The 13,555-nt window shown below is 48.4% G+C and overlaps 1 protein-coding gene across 1 annotated transcript in view; it reads right to left on the reverse strand.

Annotated features, from left to right (window-relative positions):
* KSR1 (kinase suppressor of ras 1) overlaps positions 1 to 13,555 on the reverse strand; it is a 49,982-nt gene that overhangs the window by 17,084 nt on the left and 19,343 nt on the right. The window contains exon 2 of the mRNA XM_014881146.2: positions 6,080 to 6,220. Within this exon, the coding sequence (XP_014736632.2) occupies positions 6,080 to 6,220 (141 nt within the window). The remainder of the gene's footprint in view (positions 1 to 6,079; positions 6,221 to 13,555) is intronic.

The following is a 13,555-nucleotide window of genomic DNA, read 5'->3' on the forward strand; positions in this document are numbered from 1 at the left end:
ATCATTTTTTAAGTTGCCAAGCTACTGAGCTCTTTAGAGGTGTCAGGGCATTCTTCCTTTGCCTCATCCCTTTGGGGGACACAGTCCCTCTCTGCCCAGAGCTGACTGGTCTGTGATGGTCCCCACAGGGGCCAGCTCTGCAGCCCCAGGCTGCTCTCACACAGACCCTGCCCGAGGGGCTGCACCCACACACAAAGCCCAAGCTCCTCTGCTGCGCAGGAGTTTAATTTCAGAAAGACAGAATAGCAAGTTGTAGGAAAGTAGAAAGTACAGAAAAGGAGATTATATTTAAACAATCCCAGTGACCTTGAGCTGGGAGAGCTCAGACTTTCTGAACCTGCTGCCAGCCCCCATGACACACGACAAAAGAAATAAGCCCTCAAAGAGGGGGAGGGAGGGGAAGTAAGAGGCTTTCTTTAAACAGCCACTCATGTGCTGCACATATGTGGTGGCTTAATATAAAACTGGTCAACCTGATCCCTGTAAGATTGGCCTGCTCTGCCGTGGCTGTGTGTCACCCCTCAGGCAGTGTGACAGTCAGGAGGGTCACTAGTTCAGGGTGGCTCTCAAACAGGTTCTGCTGCTGCCCGGGCTCAGCTGCTCTTGGGGGAGAGGGGCCCCTCTGGCCCCTCAGTGCAGCTCTGGGCCCTTGCACAGGGGTTACTCCCACTCCTCACCACTGAGGGTGAGAAATGTGGGTCCAGCTGACCTCTCTTTACCTGCTTCTTCAATGGGTGCTGAGGCTTTTTAAAATAATAGCTTTAAAAATGGAGATGAAAGCCCTGCATTAGGACCAAACTCAACACCACCTCCCTGGGCACACCTTGTCTTGACAGGGAGACCTGCAAGATATTCAGACAATACTCTACTAATAAGGTCAGATTTAAAAACAGAGAGAAAAAGCAGAAGACAGAATCTGCTTTCAATCTTCAGTACCTGATAACTGCCAGAAAAATCTAAAGCCTAACCATGCACTGCTCTGCAGAAGGGATGCTAAAAAGTCCAAAGCAGGAAATTATTCCTCCTTACAACAGGTAAGAGGACTTTTCCCTAAAGCCCTCCTGCCTATCAGACACAGGCTGCACTTCATGGTGCACATGTCTAAAGAGAGAAAAGTGAGTACCAATGCATCCAAGGAGCCATCCAAGGGTCAGTCTCAATTAGTCAGGGTGAAGAGTTCAAAACAGTCTTTAATCTTGTCTGGTGTCCAACTTAAATCCCTGAAACATGGCAAAAATGTTGGTATCTAACAGAGTGGAGGGGTTATTTTTGGTAAAGATTCCACCCTGCAGATAAGCCTATGTAGCTAATGCTGCTGCAGGCACTGTGCAAAATCAGCCTGACCTGCTCCTCGACCCAGTAGCCACAGCTCTTCCTGTAATGCTGGACAGTTGTCAAGGCCCCAAATGCCTCCTCTTAAATCAATACATACCCTCTCCAATCATCCTCCTGTGAAGCAGCAGATGCTAGAAGAGAAAGCCCATTACATAAGGTGCTTAAATTCCCACTGATAGCTCTAAGCAAAGCATGTAAAGATGCTCTTAAGAACATCTTGTGCCTGCTAGTTGTTATTTTGCACTGTTTTTCTGGTGCCCAGCGAAGGTACTGAAAAATTGCTATATTATTAAATTTCTGGAGATTTTATGGGCATTCTGGAAAGCCTCTCACTTGAAATTTCCAGCTTGCATTAAGCTATGAGCATAAGCAGGCCATGGTTTCAGCTAACATCACCCTCCTCACTGTTCCACCTCGCAGCAGAGGCTGGAGAGCAGCTGACAGGCTCAGGGCATTCTGTCCAGCTGGCTCTTTGGGGACAGGAGAGCTCTGGCACTACTGCTCTGTGGCAGACAGGTGTAGCAGTTGCAGATCCCTCAGGCTGACCTCAAGGCATGAAGGGTTCACAGTGCCCAAGGCTGCAAGGGGCACCTGGAGCCCTGGCTGTAGTAGGGACTATTTTCCTAGTGCTGTTCACACTGGGGTGGGGCCTTCAGCTCGAACAGTGAAGGAATTTTAGCCCAAGGAAGCCTGCAGGACAGAGTTAATTTGCATACACACAATTAGCACATCCAGGATCTCTGCTATCTGGGGGCCAGCCAGAGCTCCTGCTGCCAGACCCATGGAAATCCCCAGCAAACAGCCACGGTCCTCACGGCCTGCTCATGCAGATATGCTGACAGAAAAAGATGAGAGGATACAGCTGTGGAAACCTGATAGGCACAGGCAGATCTGCCTCTTCTATCCCCCATCCAAAGGATGCACTCCCAAAAACCCCTCACAACTCCTCCAGTGACAGATCTGCCACAAGCTGGCTCAGCCTGTGCAAACAGAACCTTCTGCCACGGGCTCCCAGCAGCAGCCCCAGGCCCGTGGCTCAGCCCTGACAGGGGCATTGTCACAGGGCAGTACAAGGCTGCTGGCACACAATTCCTGCTCTGCCCCTGCCCTGCCATCAATGCTGACTGGGGATGGGCTTCAGGCAGGCAGGAGGTATCCCACAAGAGGGTACAATTGGGACTCAAATCCGTTCCCAAAAGGAACAGCCACAAAGCAGCCCCAACCACAGCCCTGCTCCACTGCTCCCAGTCTCCCTGGTGGCACAGCCCTGCTCATGGTCAGCAGACCCCAGGCAGGATGTGCCCCTCCCTGTGCATGACAGTTACCCACTCTAAAAACAGCTTTCCAAGCTTGACTGACTGGCACCCCTGCTCCACAGCCAGCAGGGCTGGCCCAGACATACTTCAGAAGATGAGAAGAAGATGATTCTGTTCTTAAGTTAGTTTTTAAGACGGTGACAAGTTACATGTGGGAACAAATACAATAGTTATGTTTCTGGGAAGCACAATGATAAAGGCAGAGAAAATCGCTTTCTGTGCTGAAGAAAATAAGCTGAAGAAAATAGTCTCTTCTCTTTGGCAGACATGCTCCAAGCTCAGAAGCCAGCAAATAGCTCTGCAAGAGACTTCTTCCATCAGCTCAAGAGGGGAGACAGCACACTGTTCTCATCCTCCTTCCCTCCCACTCCCTTCCCAATCCCTGACTCCAACTCCCAAGGCAAGCAGGACAATCCAGATCAATGTCTTTTTCTAGGACCATTTTCAGAGCAACTTCTACCCACTCAAGATGACTACATAGCATGAGCACATCTTCTGTCTTTAAGGTTTTTTGCCCTGTCTTTTCTAGGTCTCAGTTCAAGTACCTCTTTGCTCACTTTCAATCCACCATATTTAACCATTTATACATAATTTTTGGTATTGAACTACATACAATCAATATCAATCTCTAGAACTAATCAGTTTCTAGAACTCCTAAGCAAAAACAAGGACTCCAGCATTCTGTAGAAAAATACTTCAAAAGCAAGTTCCAGCACCCCATCAGCCCAGCTCCAAAGCAGAGCCCGCTACCACCTTCTGTGATAAAAACCTGCCTGGCAATCGATTAGAGGAACCAAAGCCACAGAAACAGCACAGGTTGGGGTGGGGGCTCCAGGCTTCCTTACCCCTCAGAACTGTGTATTTCCAGGGAGCCAAGAGGATCCCAGATGGGGCTGGCAGTGCCCACCTACCTGCGGGCCCAGGTCGGTGCAGCCCAGCCCTCGCACCCGGCGCAGCGTCACCGGCTCGCTGCTGTCCCCAGCTTTAGCTGTCGCCCAGCGCCATAAACACTGCATTGTTACTGCTGCGATCTCTTCCAGAACTAAAGCATTTTACAGGCACTCATTATTCTCCGTTTAAATATAGGTTTTCAAAGAAATAAAGGAGCCCAGCAATTATAATCACCAGAGCTTTCGAGCTTCACAATGTCTAGAGCAAGTCACTGAGCAAAAAATAGTCTTCACTCAGGAGTAGAGGAGTCAGCAGATATTCTAAATTGGAGCTGCTGCTCTATTTCTGACAGGAGAGCCTGGGAGCTTCTGTGCTTCCCTGCATGGCAGCTTTATTTGGGAGAGGCCTGGGGGGAGCGAGGGGAGGGGAGGGGAGACAGAGAAACAGAGCATTGTTCCTCTCACCGCTGAGCTCAAGAACTGCAATTAGGCTGCTTTTCAACAGTGTTATGTCACAGATTAGCACAGTCTTGAAAATACTCCCTCCAGTAACACTAGAAATGCAAAGGGAATCAGAACCATTTAAAAAAGCAAAAACCCCATGAACTGAGGCCTTTCTCCTGATTTGTCCCTGACAGGCAGCAGGCACAGAGCCCTCCACTGCACCTCCTCCTGTGCCAGACCTGCTGTTCTGTTCAGCTCTCAGAGCTGCCCGGGCCAGGGCTCTGAGGCAGCTCTTCTGAGACTCCACAGGTACTTGGCAACCTCTCCAGCCAGTTTCAGAGACTAAAAGGCACAAGAAGAGAGGGCTGTGTGCCACATGACCACACAGACACTTGTGCAGTTTTCCTCCTCTCTGCACCATTTTTTGGAAGCCTTAAGAAGGAAACCCAGCATGGCTATTTCCATTTTACAGTGAGCTAGCAGTATCTGAGAGATGGGAAGCTGATCCCAGTAGCACGGAGATAGAGCCACTTGAGGGTCCCCATTTTCACAGCAGGAACTGCTCAACCCTGTTGGCAAAGGTTCCTCCTCAGGCTGTCACAGGCAGTGTGCACAAAGCAGGACACCACTCTAGATTTTGTAATAACTAACCTATTAAAGCCCTTTCTGTCAGTGATTTCCATTTTGAAAGCTTTCAGCTGAAATGCAGTTCAACATGCTGCATGAAATCTAAACAACAGCAGGAATGATCCCATGATACCAGAGACATTTCTGAAAGGTAACTCATCCCAGACAGCTCTCAGCACTGTGCTGATGTCAGTGTCCAACACCAACAGTGGCTGCATGGCTATTTTCTGAGCAGTGAAATAACAGGACTAAAAAAAAAAACAAAAAAAACCACTGCAAGAGCAGGACACTTGGTTTACTAGCCCAGCTATTTCCAGTCCCCCCAGCTCACAGCCTGTTCCAGCATGCCTACTCAGAAATTATTTTAATGACCCACAGGGTGCTGCAGTTCTGTTCTCCAGCTAATACAAGTGCTACAGAAGCTGCCTGCAGCTGCACAAAGTGGATGCAGAACCCTTGAAAGATAACCATACATTTGGAATCTCAGAGGAATTTCAGTGCTTTGTACACTTCTTACAGTTCTGTCCCAGAAGGAACAGTTCATTCAGTTGGACACTGGGAGGGGGCAGAAAGAGAGCACGAATCAAAAAATAAAGATCTGGAAAATTCTTCCTGCCTTAGACCAAACCCAAACTTGTTCACCCCTTTTAGTGACCACACATACAGAAGGGCAGTCTCAGCTCCCTCTCTCTGCCCCCTGAATTAGCAGGATGTGGCAGATTTGAACTGTCCATCTCCCTCCCCCTTTTCTTCACCTCTTCCCTGCTCCCCCCTCCCTTTCTGCAGGCATCACAAAGGATTTATAAAAGAGCTACAAAGACATTCTTTTAGACTCAGGCAATTCTAGTAACCTTAGAAACCAGCACTAGCTGGGAGCCTGGCAGTTTGGCCATGGGCAACAGGCTGCTTTTGTCCTCTCATTGTCACTGCTGCACCTTTGGCTGTGCCACCCAAAACCTTGCTGGGCTGGAAGGCAACACCAGCATCACATTCAAAATGAACAGTAGGAAATAAAAGGAACAACTTGGTCCTGAACCCATCCTCTTTCACCAGACACCACTTAGTTACATCAGAACCGAGCTGGAACAACTTCCATGAAAATTTGTGGAATTTTTCACCCAGGCAGATTCCTGCTGAGGTCAACGAAAATTTTTGGTTGTTTAGTGATCAAAGGAAACTGAATGAGAACATTGTGACCTGGCCTGCAGAGGCAAAAAATGGGAAAAAGAATAGAAAAAGCCTTTTCTGCCCTTGTTTAGCTGTCAGTGGACTGAGCTCTACGTGTGTGTGTGTGAGGTTGTAACAATGGTCCTGTTCTGGCTAATACTGGGCACAGCAAACAGTGCAGCACAGCACTATTAGTACGGAAAAGGCAACAAGTGATGAAGTCCTGCCATGGCTCTCAGACCCAGCAGGCAGCTGGGAATGTCCTGGAGGGTCAGGAGGGCTCTGTGTCCCCCTGCTCACCTGCACCACCTCTTTCCTGACGTTGACGATGTCCAGCCAGTCGTTGAAGCGGGGGTAGCTGTTGAGCTCGGCCGTGCGGTCGCTCAGGGGCACGCTCAGCTTGCACTGCCTCTGCCGGTGGATGTAGTCAATGAGCTTCACCTGCGGGACCCAGAACACAAACTGTGAGCTTCCAAAAACGTGCTGACCCTTCCCAGGCTGAGTCTGTACACAGGGGATGCTGGCTTGGGAGCAGGGCTCTTCCATGGCACAGAAGTGACATCCTCCTATGAGCTCTCAGGGAAATCCATGCAGTGCATTTCCCTCACACTGAGCATCTCTGCTCTTCAGCACTTCAGCAGAAGGCAGGAAACCTAAACCCCCATCAAGAGCAGTTCTGAGGCAGGAATAGCCAAAGTACCCAAAGACTCTGAGGCCTGTTATCTGATGGGCATTTCTACTGCAAAATCAACATTAAAAGCAGCTGACTTAAAAGAACAAAAATTCAGGCAGCTAAACTAGATGATTGCTGCACATCTTCCATTCTAAAATTTTATTCCAAAGCTTTTATCACCTGACCATCTCATGGCAAATGCACTACACAGAATTCTTCACTTTAGGCACAAAAGAATAAAGCAACAAAAAGGAGTATTATTTGTGCCCTATGTTTGCTTATCAAAAAGAAAATACTCTCCAAAGATTGCTCACTGTGTCACATTCCCATGAGGCAGGCTTAAGCTTCAAAACCTTCCTAACAAAACAATGCCTCAAAGCAAGTTAGTTCATCCATGATTTATAGACCAAAACATGTTCTTAGTCAACAAATTTTAGCATTTGGGACATGATCAGACTGAAAATGTAAAGGGAAAAACAAACAGAGATTCTTGGACCATTTCAATGTGTCTCCTCTTCTAGTTTAATTGCTTTCCTATGAAGTTAGTTGAGAGTATGTTTTATGAGCAATCTATTCCTTACAACCATCAGGTATAACAAGTTTGTCCCTGCCCACACACTGAATTCTGACAGCAGTGCCATGCAGTTTGAGATTTATCAAAAAGTGTGTGAACACTGAAGCAATTCCAATTCCTGCAATGCCCAGAGCAAAGCAAAGCACTGCCATTCCCAGGACTTCCATGTCCTAGAAACTTTGCATTCTCACTCTGACCACCCTGCTGAGACCAGAGGAGCCTTTTCACCACAACTTCCCAACACAGCTTTGGGGCACCAGACCTACGAGGAACTGGAAATCCCAATCACTCGTTCTCAGTACCTCTTTTTATATAAAGGAGCTGACAGCAGTTCCTTTTTTCCACCTCTGCTCTGCTTCCTCTGGCCAGAGCAGGGCAGGGCCAGCCTCGGGAGGGACTGGCTGTGGGCTCAGCAGTGCCTGGGCCCCAGAGGTGCCACGCTGCTGTGTGCCAGGCAGAGCCCAGCCAGGGGCTCTGTCCCTGCCCTGTGTGCCATGTGCTGGGCCCTGTGTGGGGCACAGGCTGGCTGTGCTGCTGGCTGCCCTCTCTCTGCCCTGCCCTGAGGGGAGCTGGGATCCTGCAGGCAGCCTGTGCAGGCTGGGGCACACACGTGTCACCGTGTCACCTCAGTCCTGACCTTCTGCTTTGTCACTGTCACACGTCCTTTGTCCTTTCCCACACCAGCCTATCCCCAGAGCACTCCCGTTCACTGCCATGGCAGAAAGGAGCTTGGAGGGTTCTCTCTTCTCAGTGTGCTTTTCCCCTCCATGGACACTGACACTGGGCAGGCTGGGATGAGTAGATGGGCAAGGGCCCCTCAGGACACACAGAAAGAAGAGGCTGCAGGAAGTTTGTAAACTCAACAGCCCCCAGTGTGCCAAAAGTCAGCCTACACAAATGAGAAACAGCTTCCCAACTGTGCAATAGCTATGTCATGGAAAAGAGAAGGAAGACAGAAATCACCCAAGCCTTGTCTCTTTCCAGAGGCCACTGGAGGGAAGGGCCAATGATGATATGTGTTCTGATATACAAACTGCAACCACAACAGCCAGCCCCAGGCAAACAGCTCAGCACGTGTTTGTGAGCCTGTACATGGAATTCCCAGGGCACTGTGGGATGTTCTGCTGCTGCCCCTGGCTCACCTCACCCCTCCCCATTCCTGGGCACGCCTCAGGGCTGTGGAGCACCTCGGGACAGAGGCAAGATTGCACAGTGATTTTGGAACTGCTACAGCCAGCCCTGATGGGCCTGTGTGTAAAGCAGCAGCTCGGCTCTGCAGTCTGACTGTAATCTATTATTTTAGTGTAGGATCTCCCATCAGGCAAGATTTATTTTTCCTGGAGGAAGGATGAGCTATCAGCATACTCTGTAAAGCCAGAGCTCCACGCTTAGTTATATGGAACACTAATTACAGGCAAATGTCCTAAAAGCAGCACATGATCCAGAATAAAGCAGGGAACTGCAGGCAACAGAGGTGTCAGAATCTGTTTCAAAGACCACAGTGGAAGGAAAGGAGGTCTAGCATCTATCTAAAAATGAAAAATCACAAACTGTGTAAAAGAAACAATACAGAAAGTGTGTGCCCCACGTTCTCCAACTCCAGCGTGCAGTGTCACAAGGACAGCACGCTGCTGGAGGCAGGATATTGCTGAGGTACAGCCACTGCTTTTGCATTCCTCCCAGAAGTTCTCCTGGCCAGCCTTACAGTAACACCAGAAGCATCACATGAGTAAGAGCACAGAGCTGGGCTCTGCCACTGACCTGATGTGTGTGATCAGGAGCAAATGCATCCATCCCTGCCCTCCTCCCTGCACACAGCTCTGCCTGCTCTCCTGCAGGAACTCCCTGGAGCAGGCACCAGCCTCAGCTCTTTTGGTACTGCTTAAAAAAGTACTGGTTCGAGTATTTCCCCTTCCCAAGCATCATCCATAGCATAAACTCCTAAAGGACACTGCAGGAAGGGACTCTGTGCAGCACAGATTTCAATGTCAAACTTTTCTTATTCGTTGGAATGTAAGGAATTCTCCAAAATGCAGAAGCACTGTGGCAGCACAGGTCTGAGTGTCTCAGAGGGCCAAGGCTGGTTTTACCCGGATAACTCCTTCACATTTACTCCTCAAGTCCAAATTTGTTTTCCCCTAGTCCTATAAATAGTGTATTTGCACTCTCTTCCCAGCCTACATGCACCACGCTTCTCCCCTAGGATGAATTTCATTTTGTTGTTTCCTGCCCAGACTTTTTACTAAACTACATGGTTTGGCTTTAATAGCTGAGCTGTTGCAAAACCCTTTTCTGAGAATATAATAAAATTTCTGGGTTCAGTGACGCACACAAAAACCCACAACCAGCACACAGGTCTCCAACCACAAACTAGACTGAGAGATAAAGCCAATAGTAGCTCCTCACTGCCTGCTTGCTAAATGGCACGTCCTATCATCACAAATGGCAAACCCCACAGCACAACAATACTCCAACTGCCTTGAACCCACAGAGATGGGAAAGGACGAGAACAGGGACAGGATACTGAGCAGCTGGAGCAAATCACTGATTGCAGCTGATGGCCAGGACACCAGTTCTCATTGCTCTGAGAAGGGCACAGGCTGCCAGGTGCTCCTGGGTGCACGGTCATCTCCTTACAGCACCTTTAAAAGATCCCTTTTCAGCACAGATGAGAAGCAGGTCCAAGAAGTTCAGGAGAAAACTGCCAAGCTTGTACTTTTTTATTTATTTCTGCAAAATAAACAGCAGATCTCTTGAGATACAAGTCTGCCCGTGGCCATGACCTCCAGCCAACAGTTGGGACTTTAGAGGACAATAAACAAAAAGCAAATGCCCGCAAGTTTTTCAGCTGCATTTCTGCAGACATGACACAGAAAAGCATCTGTAAAACCAGATCACTGACATAAGGGTGCAGAATTCAGGAGATACTACCAGGAAGAGCTGGAGGAATTCTGTAGTCAAATGCAGCCCAAGTATTTCTGACCTCTGATCAGAAATCGCATTCTAACTTCTTCATTTGTCAGAGAATGTCTCTAACCAGAGAAATCAAGTTTCATGCATGTGGGGGTCAACTCTCCCCCAGCTCCTTGTTGATTATGTTTTAGTCACGTTTAGAAAAGTGGCATCTTGTTCCAGAGTCACTAAAAGACATTAAACTTAGACCTATTGCAGCTTCTGCACTTGCACAAAACCCAGTTTGAATTCAATGTACTTAATCCAAATAAACATGGAAAAAGGAGCAAAGGCTAGAAGACTCCCCATTTTTCTGAAGCCTTCTGTCTCAAGCTTTTAATCTGCATATCTCGAAATACCCTATAAATGCAGCAAAAATAAGTTTTCAATTCACAAAAAAAATAGGGAAACGATGGCATAGAATGGAAATTATAAATCAAGCAACTTGGGGACAGGCAGAGGGACTCTGCTATACCGAAGTGCCAGCCAAGATTCCTTCAGAATATCAACAGTTGGAGACCAAGTTTGATTCAATCATACATTTCACAACCAAATGCCATGTTTTCACACTTTCACAAAACTTATGATCTGCTCAGTGAAGCCTGCAACTTCTCTTGTTGACTTGAAACATATGCAGTGTTTAGAAGAGGAGTTCTGCACTACCCAAAACAAACAACTGTCATGATTTAATCAACAATCAAGCACATGATCAAAAGCAGATCTTATTGCTCCTGTGCCTGGAGATGCAACCTCAGGGAGCCTGGTAGCACTGGAGGAGACAATAAATATGAGCTTACACTGAAATTTCCAAGGCTACAACCAAGGCCTGCCCTGCAATTGACTCAGCTGGTGGCTGAGGCTTTAAAAGGATCAGATCAATGTATGGCCCAGCTCTTGCATGTGGTTAAGAGAAATGCAAATCATCTATCTTGCCTCAGACAGGAATTAATCAGGAAGGAACTCTTCTATTAAGCTCCTGCCAAGAAGCAGCCCAGAGGGCAGGGAGCACTCTCTGCAGCACCCCAGCAGCTCCTGGTGCAGCAGGACACTGCACTGGCCAGATCAGGATCAGAGCAAAGGGAGGTTCTGCATTTCTGCCTCCTGAAACAGAAGACAAAACTTCTGAACTGGAGTTTATCTGCACGGGGCACTGGGGAAAGTCAGATGAGTCATCTGAAGGCATCCAGTGAAAGTGGATTCACTTCACACCTTTAGACTCTTATCTATTTTCCCCAGTGCCATTACATACACAAACCCTATGTCAGACCAGAAAAACCTTCTAGGCCGCCTGAGCACTGAAGAGAACATAAAAAGGTCAGAATTGGACTTGCCAGATTTGTCTCTGAAGTCATGCTCAGCAACCATGTGAGAAACTGATAAAGATCTCAGCAGCGATGGGAGAGCAGCAGCATGTGAGGATACTTCAGGGCACTTTCCCAAAGTCATGCAGTTTGAAGTGAAACAAGGGTGCAGAGGGGTTGATCCACGCAAGGGAAAGAGCGAGGGTGTCAGTGCCTGCTCTGCCTCAGGCTCCATCTCAAAAGCAACCCTGCCCCCGTGGGTTTTGGAGAGAGGAGCACAACAGAGCTAACAAGTCCCCCAGATCCTGCACTAACCGTGTGGGAATGCCAAACTGGTGGAAAGAGCAAACACCAAAGGGGTAGAAGTGATGGCTGGGCTCTCCAGCTGGGACTGAAATACAGCAATGCTGAGCATGTCCTGAGCAGAACTTTCCCCCAAAAGCAGGAATCAAGGCAATCTCAGGCGTGATCAGAGTGCTGTTGAGCCTGAACACTGCTGTGGGGCCAGAGAGGTCCCCAAGGAATACACCAGGACAAATGTCTGAGGAGGGGAGCAGGATAAGGCTGAGGAATCACTGCACAGAAACAGTGCTGAGGTTTTCCCCATGTGCCAGGAGCAGACAGATGAGGGTCACAGGACACAGCTCTAGCTCAGCTCTGCCAGGGATCTGCAGGCACAGGACAGGCCTCTCTGCAGTGCAGCCAACCATCCAAACCAGCTCTGCTCCAGTGTGAGGGGCTGCAGGGTCCTTCAGCTGCCAACAGCCCAGCCGTGTGTGAGCTCTGCCCACAGAGCCCTGAGCTGCTCCTTTGTGAACTCCAGCTGACTCATGTGAATGCCCCCAGCTATCTGCATGGTTATCAGCATCTGATCACGGCATCACCAGCACCAACTGCAGCCTCAGAAATTCTCCTTTGCCTTCCCTGTGCAGAGAACTCCTCGTTGTGCCTGTAGGTATAAAGATACCTGACAACAGTGTGAAGTGTTCCATTTCCAGTTCAGGGAGAATTGAACCACTGCCTGGTTTTGACTGGTTTAGAACCAAATCTGCTTGCTTAAACTGAGAGAGTGGGTCTGTACCCTTTTCACATGACATATGCTCAATTTGCAGTGAAATCTGATCCAAACCTGTTCATAGAACACTTCGTTCAGCACAAGAGAAAACCATCCTTCCCATCTGTGCTTCCATTAGGAACAGTCACATAATGCAGGATTCAGCTGGAGTCTCACAATCTCACAAACTTCCAAACTACCTTGAGATCAGCACGAAATTCAAACAGCTCTTTCCAAGGCAAGCACAGGATGTGCACAGGAGCAAAATTCACAACCCAAAGTAAGAGGAAGAGAAGCAAAACATTTCATTTCAAGGAATTATTTGTATCCTAAAAAATTAGGTCACTCAGTTTGTCACCCACATGGCTTTGCCCTCAAAACCAACAGAACTGAAGCTACTAAAGGATGATATTGTGACCTGAATTTTCACCAGCTATGCATGGTAAAATAGGTATCAGACAAAATATTACAGAGAATATCTGGCAGCAAAGTCATTTGCTTTATTTGAGGTGGCATCCAAGAAAAAAAAAGGGGCTCAGTTACGCATCAGACTGTGACCTGCAGCCTGTGGAATTCACATTCTCTGCTTGAACCCAGCTGACTCATCCAGCAAGAAGCTTGGCAGTGAGCAGGACACCTGTCCAGAATGTGAGGCCTGGTTTCTGGCTTTTAGCTGTGCTGAAACAGTAGCCAGAGTTCTTGCTTGCTTGGGTGTATTTCCTATCCAGCTCTGCATTGATCACACAGGTGCAGTCACAGGCACCGGGTCTGTGGGGGGCTGCTGTGTTGGGCCACAGGCACAGTGCCCTGAACAAGCCTGGTGCACAACAGTGCCACTGCTTTGAATGCCACAAACACCTCAGGAACATCAACGTACTCAAAGGACCCCATGCAGTAGCACCTTGTTAAAAATAAGAAAGAGGAAGGATTAAAAATAATTTGCACAAAGTGAAGGAGCAGCTGTGAAAAGGGGCCATGAAAGCTCTCTCGGTGCTCTGCTCTAACAGGGGCTCCCAGCAGCAGGGACTCTGGAAAGCAGAGGGTGTCAGAAGGATGCCAGGGATGGAACAAGCCCCCGGGGTGGCAGTGCCACCATGGAGCCCCAGTGCCAGCCCTGCTGCTCCTGCAGGACCCAGCTGAGGGACTTTGGGCTTGTTTTTAACAGAAAAGGAAATAGTTTCTCAATGCATTGCTAAACAAACCCTGCAAAACAGGACCCAGC

The sequence above is a fragment of the Sturnus vulgaris genome, chromosome 21 (genome assembly GCF_052056855.1).
Source record: "Sturnus vulgaris isolate bStuVul1 chromosome 21, bStuVul1.hap1, whole genome shotgun sequence".
NCBI lineage: Eukaryota > Metazoa > Chordata > Aves > Passeriformes > Sturnidae > Sturnus > Sturnus vulgaris.